This window comes from Rana temporaria, chromosome 11, assembly GCF_905171775.1.
Source record: "Rana temporaria chromosome 11, aRanTem1.1, whole genome shotgun sequence".
Lineage (NCBI taxonomy): Eukaryota > Metazoa > Chordata > Amphibia > Anura > Ranidae > Rana > Rana temporaria.
In genome coordinates, this window is record NC_053499.1 from 20690017 (window position 1) to 20702849 (window position 12833).

At 45.3% G+C, this 12833-nt stretch overlaps 1 protein-coding gene across 1 annotated transcript; it reads right to left on the reverse strand.

Moving 5' to 3' along the window:
• Positions 1-2756: 2756 nt before the first annotated feature.
• On the reverse strand, positions 2757-9265 carry FADD (Fas associated via death domain). Its single transcript, XM_040328140.1, has 3 exons — positions 9155-9265; positions 8617-8982; positions 2757-3171 (listed from the first exon to the last, which is right to left on the reverse strand). The coding sequence occupies exons 2-3, from the start codon at positions 8915-8917 to the stop codon at positions 2888-2890; spliced, it is 585 nt and encodes a 194-aa protein (XP_040184074.1). The 5' UTR covers positions 8918-8982; positions 9155-9265; the 3' UTR covers positions 2757-2887.
• Positions 9266-12833: the final 3568 nt, after the last annotated feature.

Genomic DNA, 12833 nt, shown 5'->3' on the forward strand with positions numbered 1-12833 from the left:
TAGACTTTTTTTTCGGTCTAAAAAAATTGAGAACCAGCTCTTAATCTTTTGTTGGCAGAAATTCCGACAGCAAAAGTCCGATGGAGCATACACACGGTCGGAACTTCCATTCAAAAGCTCACATTGTACTTTTGCTGTTGGAAAATCGGATCGTGTGTACGGGGCATAACACTTTAAATCCATGATATTAGAATTTAGTGTTCTAGATTAGGTGCCAATGATTAGAACATCCTTGGGGAGTATGCAGGTGGAGCTTGGCTCGTGTGTGTGTGGGGGGGGGGGGGGGGGGTGGTCTTCATGCCTAGATCATTTCTGTCTCATCACCAAACATTTGTCCCCATTGGATGAATAATCCTCTAATCTTGCTCTATTGACAACTTTTTGGAATACTGCTTACTTTCTGTCTCAGACAGTGACCACCATGACAAATGGGGGGTGAACCTCCCCAGCAGGGTGACAAACGGCAATAAAACTTGAGAGAGGGTCTAGCCCTTCTGACTCCTATTCAAAATGAAATATAACGTTTTTGCTTTTAAATACATGAGCCAGGTGTGTCTGTTTGAAATAAGAAAATGAAAAAGCATTCGTTCGCTGTAGTTATGAGCATTTGTGACCATTTTGAGGTGTCTTTTGGCATTTTACTTTACGGACAGCCACAGGTATTTAATTCATTAATATTTTACACAGAAGATTAGTACCTCCGAGCTCCTCGCAATAATTTACAGTGACAGATAAACATGATAAACAGCCACTGCACCATGAAAACAAGGATTTTAGAGTCAATAACGTCATTTGTTTCTACGTGTCCCAGGCAAACAGGTTATGCTCAGTGATATGTCTATATTTTTCTACCAATCATTAAGTATGCATAGCATACTAGCTCATTATGAAATACTCACCTTAGATTGAAACACCCGCTGCGGTCCCCACACACTGCTCCGGCTGGCGACATCGCACCCAGAGTTATTTCAGGGTATCTCAGGCTCTGGCGCTGATCGTGCCGTTGCCTCAGTGTGCACGTGCCGATGACGTTGGCACATGCTGATACAGGGGATATCTCCTAAACCGTGCAGGTTTAGGAGATATCCGGGGTAGCTACAGGTAAGCCTTGTTTAAGGTATACCTGTAGTAAAAAGTGTATTGTAAGGGTTTACAACCACTTTAAAATACAACTAAAGACAAAAAAAATTCAGTGGAGAGGGAGTAAAACACATATTTGTTTTTTATTGCTGTCTGGGTCCTCGTTAGGGTGGTTCATCCTCTCCATTTGTCATGTTTACCATTCTCATTGAGGCTGGGTTCACACTATGTGGCCGCGGCTCGCAGCAAGGAGTCTGGTGCGTCCCTGTTCACCGTTTCAGGTCCAATTAGGTCAGAATTTTTGCCTGAATTTGGACCTAAAACTGTGCCAAAGATGCACAGGTCCCTTCTGCTGTGCGCTCTGCGGCCGGACCCGCAGATATGTGTGAACAGGGCTGTGGAGTCGGAGTCGAGGAGTCGGAGTCGGGGGAAATTTTGGGTACCTGGAGTCGGAGTCGGCAAACAATGCACCGACTCCGACTCCGACTCCTACTAAATTTAGATTGGAATTAAAAAAAAAAAAAGCAAGTTTAAATGTCCCAATTCACAAAAAGTTATAATTAATGACTTCTCTACTGTAAGAATAAAGACCAATGCATGCAGTGCCTCACGTAACCGCAAAACGAACACGTTAAGTGACCGTGAAGAAGCATGCTTTTCATGTGCTTCACTATATGGCACGCAACGCACAATTAGGAGCTGCAATACTTATACTTTCCATAGTGTTGTGTTCTGCTTTTACAGGGAACGCATGTTAGAGAACCAGTAAGTGTCCAAATAAAAAAATTCCAACAGGAGTTTTATAAAGCACTAAAAGAAGTTGAAAAGTATGATCGCTCATCAAAACTTACTGTTGAAGAAGCCATCCTTGTTTATCCAGAGATCGTTAGTGATGTGGCCAGAATAGTTACTGCAATGCCACCCACCCAAGTCAGTGTCGAAAGATTATTTTCAGCCCTAAAAATAATAAAGTCTGACTTAAGAGCCTCTATGAAAGAGGATCTGGCAGAGGCAATTCTCTTCCTTAGAACTCTACATTGAATTGATTTGCATTTGCTAAGCCTATAACTACATTTCAAGATTAATATAAACCATTTCTAGGTTTTGCAGATTTTGTTTTTGGTTCATTATAGATAAGCTTTGTTTTTGTTCTAAAACAACCAAATAATGTGGTTTGTATTTTTGAACTGGTAAAGATCCTGTTCCTGATGTTTATGCCTGCTGCTACTATCCAGCCACTTGATTGTTTTCATTGTGTTTGTCTTTTGTTTAAACTGTGCAATACAGTAGACTGTTGGCTTCCCAGCCAGTAGTCCTGTGGTAGGTTGCGTTTCTTTCCCTCAAGGAATGTATAAAATACATTCGCATATTAATACAGAGGAATCGGAGAGTCGGAGTCGGAGTCGGAAGTACATAAAACTGAGGAGTCGGAGTCGGAACATTTATCTACCGACTCCACAGCCCTGTGTGTGAACCGCCTCTTTTGAGAGCCAGTCATGCAATTGGATGTGGGGAAAACACACATCCACTTTGCAAAAGTGTGAACCCAGCCTCAAAAGACATGTCTTTGGCATGTCTGAAGCACGTTAAAGGCGTGTTCAAATAGCTCCCCAAACACTGTATGCACATATGATGTGCGTTAAAAACGCACCCCAGATGCCTATTTTTTTGGGGGGGGGGGGGGGGGGTTTTGCGAACAAGACCTATTGTGCCGCAAACACAGCTCAAATGGAAGGTGTTGATCTTTTCCTAAGACACCAATAATATTTAATACATACTGTAAATATGTCAGATTTCAGGGTAATGGTTATGACATTCCATAACTAAGATTTAGTTCATCGGATATTTTTTCTGCCACTAGCTTCAGTCTACACTTTTCTAGTGCTTTTATCAGGGCAGACACATTTGCATTCTCTCTCTTCTTTTTCTTCCATTCCCGCAGACATTGTCTTATTTGTTCCCTCAGGTTATAAGGGTTAGCGTAGATAATTTGGTCCATTGTGCCATCAGTAACCCCAAGAGTACGCATCAGCATCTTCCAATCCTTCCCCACATTTTCACATATTATGTCAAAGGCCTGGCCAAGCTGGTCTGTGGAACAAGGAAACAGGAAAATTGTTAAATGAAAATATCATGCTTACAAAAAATAATGCAACTTCTATAAATGCTAAACAAGGCACTTGGCACATGGAAGGTGTCTGCACAGAGCTAGAATACAAGTAAGGGCATCCCTTGCAGCAGCAGGTATTCATTTGCTGAGACTCTCCATTTGCCTGTTCAGTTTTTTGTCCGCCTTTTGACAGCAGATTCTGGTGAACTGGAATTAATCAATGGGTTGCTGTCTATTTAGACTATAATGCAGATGCTGTTCTTGTTTGCATTGCAACATTGATTAGATGCATAGGCGTGCGCACAGGGTGTGCCAGGTGTGCACAGGCACATCCTAATCACCCTGTGCAGCACAGATTCCCCCTACTGCCCTGGCTTCCCCCACAGCGCTGCCAACTTCCCTCCTTTCCCGCCAGCTATAGCTGAGGGGAGGTATTAGAATGAGTGGGGGAAGGGCCAGTAAATATGTAATTTACCGGTCCCTTACCTATGTGAATGAACACTGTGAGTGATCGGTAGTGTTTGTTCGAGCTTTGGGGTGCACACCCTAATGTAATAGGCTGCGCACACCTATGATTAGATTCTAACTGTGGGCACCTGGCCGTGACGGCTTTCAGCTTTCACTGCGCATGCACGAGCCGCGCTGCGCTACTTGAGTGGACAGGCGATCGCCTGGGACCCGTCACGTGTCCCAGGTGATCGCCTACAGGGAGGGGGCCGCCAAAAGGCGATATGACGTATCGTCTAAGCGGCCCCTGGGCGGAAGGAGGAAGTGGGACAGGAAGTCCCACTCCTACTGAAGCCCCCACTCCCCCCGCAAAAAAATTACATGCCAAATGTGGCATGTAAGGGGGCGAGAAGTGGTTTAAGCGGAAGTTCCAATTTTGGGTGGAACTCCGCTTTAAAGTGATTGTAAAGTCTATCTTTTGTTTTTTAGGTTAAAATAAAAAAACATGTTATACTTGGCTTCCATGTGCAGTGGTTTTGAACAAGGCAGCCCGCATCCTCCTCTTCACGGGTCCCTGGCTGGCGCTCCAGGCCCCTCCCTCCTGTTGAGTGCCCCCAGAGAAAGCAGCTTACTATGGGGGCCCCCGAGCCGAGTCATTGCTCCCTGTTTTCATTCAGACACAAAACTGCGGCCTGGCCCCGTCCCCTTTCTCTCCTCATTGTCCGATTTGACAGCAGCGGGAGCCAATGAGGAGGGGAGTCCTGGGCAGCTGAGATTCCTACAACATCAGTGGATCTAGATTGGGCTCAGATAAGTATTAGGCCCCGTACTCACGACCAAACATGTCTGCTGAAACTGGTCCGCGGACCAGTTTCAGCAGACATGTTTGGCCGTGTGTAGGCCCGAGCGGACCATTTTCGGGCGGATCGGACAGGTTTCCAGCGGACAACTGTTTCCTGGACTTGCTTTAAAACAGTCCGCTGGAAACCTGTCCGCCCGGACATGTACGGTCGTCTGTACAGACCTACCGTACATGTCCGGCCGCCCGTCATCCCTCGCATGCGTCGAATGACTTTGACGCATGCGTGGAAGCATTTAAAAGGCAGGCCCGCCCACGTCGCCGCGTCATTGTCGCGGCGACACCGCGTCATCGATGCGGCGACACCGCGGACACGCCCCGCGTATTGTTTGCGCGTGGACTTCTGTTCGATGGTGTGTACAGCCATCGAACAGAAGTCCCCGGGCAGACATGTCCGATGAAAACGGTCTGCGGACCGGTTTCATCGGACATGTCTGCTCGTGAGTACAAGGCCTAAGAGGGGCTGAGGGAGGCTGCTGCACACAGAAGGCATTTTATCTTGATGCATAGAATACATTAGGATAGAAAGCCTTCTGCCTTTACAATCACGTTAATTTTGTTAAAATCCTTGCAATGTATAGAGTTCTGCTGGAGGAATCAATTTTTCAAGAAAATCTGAGCCTCACAGATGATCAGTGTGGGCAGTTACAAGCACCAATCTCCCTGTGTGTCTTTCAATAAAGCAGCAGACAGATGCTTTTCCTCCTCTCCCTCCAGCGGCTGTCCGCTGCTTTATTGAAGGCTATACATGGAGATCGGTGCCTGTAACTGCCTGCACTGACTGTCCCCTGTGTTCTCCTTCGGCTCCCCGGGTCCTGGATCTGTCAGGATGGAAAGCGGAGGAACAAGCCAGTAAATATGTAATTTACCGGTTCCTTCCATTTCTGAATAAACAGAGTTGGTGATCAATGACTGTCCATTCACAAATGTGTTTACGATGTTTTAATGACGCATGCGCGTGACATCACTCGCACGCATGAGCCATCAGTCAGGGCCGTTTCTTCACAGCGCATGCGCCGATGATGTCAAACAGTCACAGAGCCGGAGTCCGTGGCCCAGGAAGGAAGAGGGGCGAAGATGGCTGCAGCCAACAGCAAGGACCATGCAATTGCAGGTAAGTAGGGGAAAGCAGGGGAAAAAAGAGAACGTAAAACTCATCAGGGTTTCCTTCCTCTTTAAAGCAGCTGTGCAAAGTAAAGGAAAACCTGGCCCGTTGGCGGTACTTAAGGACTGAGGTTGAGAACCACTGTCTTAAGCCTCGTACACACGGTTCGATTGGTGGTAGGGGATTGTCCGTTGACAGAATGTTGTACTAAAATCTTACCGTTAGTACGCTCCTTTTGACAATTGTTGTCCAATTTACGGCCAACAAATGTCGGATGACAGGCTAGTAAATTTTCGGCAGACAGAGGTTTGACGTCAGATTTTTGTATGGTCAATACACAAATCCATCACACAAGTGAAAAGTACAAACACGCATGCTCGGAATCAATGCTCACCAAACACTACATTAGCAGAAGGGACCCAAAGGATGGCGATCAAGAGCCGAAATTCCTTGTAGTACGTCGCTACATTTGTGTTTTTGGCACGACAATTGTGTAATGTTATTATGCAAGACAAGATCCTGGCCCCTTTGACAAAAATCAGACGCTCGGTTGGCCAACAATCATACCGTGTGTACATGGCTTTAGGGTTTCCGATTTAACAGAACCCGTGCAAATGCCACTTTTATATGTTTTATTAAGGCCTTGTGCACACTGAACAAGCCCCTCTGAACACCAGAACTGCTGGCATGTAAATGCAGCATTAAAAATTTGCTAAAACTGCGTATTTATGCAAATGTAGCGTTTAGCGCCTGCCGGCTTTTTATGGGGTTTAGAATGCTGGGAGGCATGTCTTAGTCATGTGACCACTATGATTGGCTGTCACATGATTGGCAAGCTTCCGATTGCAAGCAGCAAGTGAGAGCCGCATATTTGTGTGCGCTCAGAGGTTAACCACTTACGGACCGCCCACCGCAGGAATACGTTGGTTGTTTGAAAAGGAATACTGTTATGGTAGCAGCTAGCTACCATAACCCCGGTATCCTCTTCAGCGGGCAGTCGGCTACAAGATAAAAGTGGTCTCTGCGGCGAATTCGCCACAAGATCACTTTTATCAGCGGTGGGAGAGGGCCTCTCGCTCTCTGGTGCCATCCGCCGCTTACCGGAGCCATCGGCAGCGGTGGAGGCTATAGTGTCTGTCCCCTTGCTGTGTATGAAGACGAGTGAGGGGAAGATGGCCCCCACCCATCTCCATATCACTGCAGGGAGGAAGCGACGTCAAAAATGTCACTTCCGCCCACAGCTCTTAAAGGGACTTTATTTAATTTTTTTTTTGAATGACATAATTTTTTATTGCATTTTAGTCCAAGTATGAGATCTGTGGTCTTTTTGACCCCAGATCTAATTTCTAAGAGGACCTGTCATGCTTTTTCTATTACAAGAGATGTTTGCATTCCTTGTAATAGGAATAAAAGGTGACCCAAATGTATATATTTTTGTTAAAAACAGTGTCAAAATAAATTAAATAAAATCAAGTGAAATAAATAAAAAAAAAAAAACATTTTAAAGCACCCCTTCCCTATGAGCTCGCGCGCAGAAGGAAACGCATACTTGAGCAGCACCCGCATATGAAAACGGTGTTAAAACCACACATGGGGAGGTATCGCCGCGATCGTAAGAGTGAGAGCAATCATTCTAGCCCTAGATCTCCTCTAACTCAAAACATGCAACCTGTAGAATTTTTTTTAACATTTACGATTTTTATGGGTAAAAGTTTGTCGCCATTCCACGAGCGGGCGCAATTTTGAAGCGTGACACGTTGGGTATTAATTTACTTAGCGGAACATTATCTTTCAAATCCTAAAAAAAAAAATTGGGCTAACTTTACTGTTGTGTTTTTTTTTTTAATTTTAAAGTGCGCTTTTAAAACCGCTGCGCAAATACGGTGTGACCAAAAGTATTGCAACGACCGCTATTTTATTCTCTAGGGTGTCCGAAAAAAAATATATATAGGCCCGGATTCACAGTGGGCGCATCTCAGTGCACATGCTCACAATCACGTCGGAACAACTGCCTAAGATACGTCGGATCACTGACTACGCGTGAACGTAACCTACGCCTAGTCATATTCACGTCCTACGTAAACGTCGTAAAATACGTCGGCTTGTGTTCCCTGGTGCAGCCCTTTGCATGTCTGCTGCTGAGTTACTCCTTTATGGGGCATAACTTTACGCCGGACGTATGACTTTACGCGCACTGCCGGACGTATGACTTTACGCGCACTGCTTCGGACGGACGTGCGTTTGTGAATCGGCGTATCTCCCTCATTTGCATATGTGAACAGAAAATCAATGGGAGAGCCAAATACGTCCAGCGTAAATATGCACCCACTCTACGCCGGCGTAGGCAAGTTACCGTATTTATCGGCGTATACCGCACACTTTTTTGCCCTGAAAATCCGGGCAAAATCGTGGGTGCACGATATACGCCGATACCCACTTTCCCGCGCCAAGTTTGAATACTGCGCCGACATATACCGAGCGCAGTACACTCGGGTATAGTCGGGCAGTCTCGGCTCCTTCCGCGCTCACGTCCTGGACAGGACGTCAGCGCGAGAGTAGCCGAGCCTGCCCGACAATACACGAGTGTACTGCGCTCTGTATATGTCGGCGCAGTATTCAAACTCGGCGCAGGAAACAAGCGTGGAGGACGCCGCAGACGGACGCCGGACCCGACGAGGCCGCCGCGCAAGACACCAAAACTGTAAGTACAAAAAATATTTTTTTCACAGGAATTCGTGGCAACTTTAGGGGTGCGCGCTATACGCGGGAGCGCGCTATACCCGATAAATACGGTATGTCGGTCGGATGAAGCCTATTTTCAGGCGTATCTTAGTTTTGTGGGCACGGCGCATAGATACGACGGCGCATATTTGCACTTACGCAGCGTATCTTGAGATACGTCGGCGCAAGTGCTTTGTGAATAATGGCCATAATGTTTGGGGGATCTAAGTAATTTTCTAACAAAAAAACTGTAAACACCAAATCTCAGAAAGAGGCTCGGTACTTTTTTTTTACCTTCATCTGGATCTTCAGCTACAGAAGTTTCCTCTCTTGAAATCGGCGGCCCCTGAAATGCTTTCACTTCTTTCGCCAGATCGTGTCTCAGTGTATGCTGTAAAAGCTCGATCAGGAAATTCAGGTTGTCTTTCGAGATCTCTGTCAGCTCCATGAGTTTTATGAATAGATCTGTCGGACTTGTAATGGTTTCCATTTTCTTTCGAGGTATCTTATCCTGGCAAAGAAACTTCATGTTACTTAGATCTGTATCAGTCAGTTTTCCTGCTATTCCTAGCAGCATGACATTGAAGTCCTCCATTTCTGTGTTGTTTATCTGTCAATTTCTGTTAATGGTGGGTGAAGACAGGCCGGAATCGCCTTGATCTGAAATTGAAAGAAATTGTCTTTATATCTCACTTTCACTTTACTCAGCTAGTTCCCCCCCCCCCCCCCCCATAATTTCGCTTTTCACACACAATGTGACATTTTACGGAAACAACGTAGCTATTTTATTTTAAGCAAAAAAAATTGAGAAAGTGAGATTAGAACAACAAACCTCTTAATCCTTGTTTGCTCGGAAGATCTGTTAGTGTTCTCGGGAAGTTGTAGACGCTCACTAAAACCAGGAAGTTAGTAAGAAATGTGAACTGAGCATGTCCACTCTCAACCCTTCCCTCCCCCCACCCCCTTGTTTCAAAACTTCTTCAGCTTGTTTGTAATAGCCAAACGCTGACAAGGCATCATTCAGGATCTAGTAAATCCGAAACACAATTGTTGTACCGATAGAATATTCATGAAAGATATGTAGAGAATGTATTGTAGAGTTAGTACAGTTTAAATAAAATTGAAGGGATTGTTGCTGTAGACATAGTCTTGGGATTGTCACAACTTGCTTTCACTTTCAGTTCCCTTTTGTCTTGATTAATGGCAGGAAGGTCAGTTTTAATGCCACATTTTACTGCACATTTCTCAAGCTTTGTGCAAGTGTTTTTCATTTATATTAGGCTGCAGGCATTTTGTTTCTGGGCTCGGCAAGGGGGAGAAGAATGCAAAAAAATGCATGAAAACTAATGTGTTGCATGTTTACAGGGGCTCCAATTATATATATACACATATACATATATATATATATATACACACACCAGAAAGGGCGGTTGCTACACTGAAGTAGCTGTTCTGCCTCTTCCTCCACCGCGGTCCTCTTCTTTGTCCTCCGCCGCAGGGTCTTCTGGTGAATGGGGGCACGCTGCCTTCTGGGAACTGTGTGTATCCCAGGAGGCAGACGCCCATTCACGAAGTGCCATGTGAGTCGCGCATGCGCAGTAGGAAACGGGCAGTGAAGCCATAAGGCTTCACTGCCGGTTTCCCTTAGTCAGGATGGAGGCGCCGGACCAAGCGATCGCCGTCGGAGACCCATCATCGCAGGCGCCTAGGACAGGTAAGTGTCCTTATTTAAAGTCAGCAGCTACAGTGTTAGTAGCTGCTGACTTTAAAAAAAAATATGTGCGGGTAGAATCCCGCTTTAAAGTCTGTGAGGGCAGATTATGCAAAAAATAAATAAATGACTCGTGTGCTTTCGGTGCCGGGGTTTCATCGGATATGGCAGGCCATCAGAATTGTTTTTTTTTTGTTTTGTTTTTTTGGGGGGGGGGGGGGGGGTTATGATTTGGGTTAAGAAAGGAGAGAGGGACATTGAAAGTATAGATTAACTGTCCAAGTATGCTGGTTAGATGTATAGAAAATAGGTTTAGAAGTGCAAATGGAGTGTTATATCTGTTTAGCTGTAAAACCTGAACGTTGAATTTTTTGGAATGTTTACTTTGTTTTGTATGTCTCTCTTTTTGATAAAAATAAAAATATAAGATATAAAAAAAAGAATTTGTAACGAAAGTGACGTTCCGTCACTGCCATCTTGCTACACCATGCACTCCTCCACTGTAACGATACACCGAGAAGGGGGAAAGCGGACATCTTGTTACACCCACCGGAGTTTTGCATTTCACTGTCTTAACAGTAAACTGTTTATAAGATGAAATGCAGTTTTTTAGAAATCAGATGGACTGTTTAGATGTTGAGTTTAAAAGCAGCGGCCAACCTGCTGATCTCACAGGTTTGCTAATGTGACCGAACACCGCTGCTTTTAGACCACTTTCACACTGAGGCGCTTTTCAGGTGCTTTCACGCTAAAAAAAGTGCCTGAAAAGTTTACGACAACTTATTTCTATTAAAACCAATGATTGTTTTCACACTGGGGCAGTGCGCTGACAGAGCGGTGAAAAAACACCCCTCTCCATTGAAATGAATTGAAAGCTCTTCAAAAGCACTCCCACGGCTTCCGGGTTCTGAAGTATTTTACTGGCAGTTTTTTAAGCACCTCCGGTGTGAAAGAGGCCTTATAATTCCGAATGTAAACAGTTTGAGGAATTACTAAATACTATACTTCACCATATATGCTCTGTTTCCAGTTAAAAATAACTGTGGAATGCAAAACTCCGATGGGTGTAACAAGATGTCCGCTTGCCTCCTTCTTGGTGTATCGTTACTGTAGGGGAATGCGGGGTGTAGCAAGATAAACAATTCTGATGGATCACTTAATCTGACGGCACACCGGTTCACACATATGGGATGCGGGAACTTGCATGATTCCAATGCTGGTTCCCGCATCGCATACAACTCGCAGGCAGTTCACACTGCTCTATGCATTGCAACCTACCACTAATGCCCCCAATACTACCTTCCTGGATTCTGGAATATGTTCCGCGCTGACTATTTCTACCTCTGCACCTTTTCCCCGTCGCCCTAGTTTAAAAGCCCTCTTTTTCGGCCAACTTCACTCCCAGCAGATCTGTACCCTCCTTATTTAGGTGCAGTCCGTCCCTTCTAAAGAGCTGGTGTTGACTAAGAAGTCGGCCCAGTTCTCCAGGAACCCCTCTATACAAAGATAATGACGACCCCAGATCAGTTTGCAGATCTCAGTGCAAACTGTGAATTCGGCCAGAAATCAGATCACATGGGTGTGTATCGCACAGACATCGCATGTGATTCGCACAGCGGTGCCATTGCAAGGGCAAATGCTTGAATATCAGCCCTGTGCACAACGAAAGCCTTTGCTCTCCTGTCAGCAACCCATTCACTGATCAAGTCTTCCAGCTCAGGAAATAAAGGTTGCCGACCTGAACCACACTTGCGCTTCTTAGCATTTCCTCTGTCCACCTGTAGACTGAGGTTATCGTATTCATGCTTGCCATTTTTGGACCATTCGGATATCCAACTTTTTCTCTTTGCAAAAAGCCGTAAGATTTTTGCCTCAGGAGTCCTCCACAATTCCTTTCTTGTACTCAACAGAATAACTTTCTTTTTGCACTCATCTTGTCTGGTTGTACAGAAAGAGAAAAGCAGAGATAGGCCAGCAAAGCTGATGTGCTGATGTGGCTTATTTATCAGGGATCTGCACAGTGGAGCTGGGATGATCTCTTTGGGCTCAGTAGCAGACTGTTTGAAGCTTTTCCCCCTATCCCCTGGTGTTTGTGTGGGGTGAGAGAGACCCACAGACTGTTACTGGTCAGTGCTGGGGAGCAGCTTTACTTCTTCCCCTGAGGACAGAGCGTCCTGCTCCTCACTTCTCACTTCACTGAGGAGACTTTTTACTTTCACTTTGACAGACCGGGACCTGACAGGGGGAGCCAACCTTATTGATGGGGCTGCCGACACCTACAGATACCGTCTAGAGATACAGGTGTCACGATGGGGCAGATGAGAAGGGCTGCACGACTTCTTTACAGCTCTGCACCAGTACGCTACATAGCCACGCCTATCACGTCTTCTTTACCGCGCCGCTACGCATAGTCGCGCCTATCACTATGGCTTATTTTCGGGGGTATGGCTTATATTTCGGAAAGGCTTAGAAATCCTGCTACGGCTTATTTTATGGGTATGTCTTATTTTCGGGGGAAACACGGTATGTATAAGATCTCTGTATAACTGCCACAGGCTAATTGACAGTGATTGGGCGGAGATTGGGGTGCCTGTCACTGATCTTATTCTAATTAGTGTGGGGGTTTAAGTCACTGCCTCAGATGTATGGCAGTTTGGCTTGTGAGATAAAAGCAAAAGAGAAAAAAAATAGCTTCTGATTTCTTTCTGTAAAACAGTTGGAAACCAATTTTCTTTTCTAAATGCAAGCTTCTGAGGAGTCCACAGATGTTTGTCCAAGTCTTTTTTTTTTTTTAACTAGT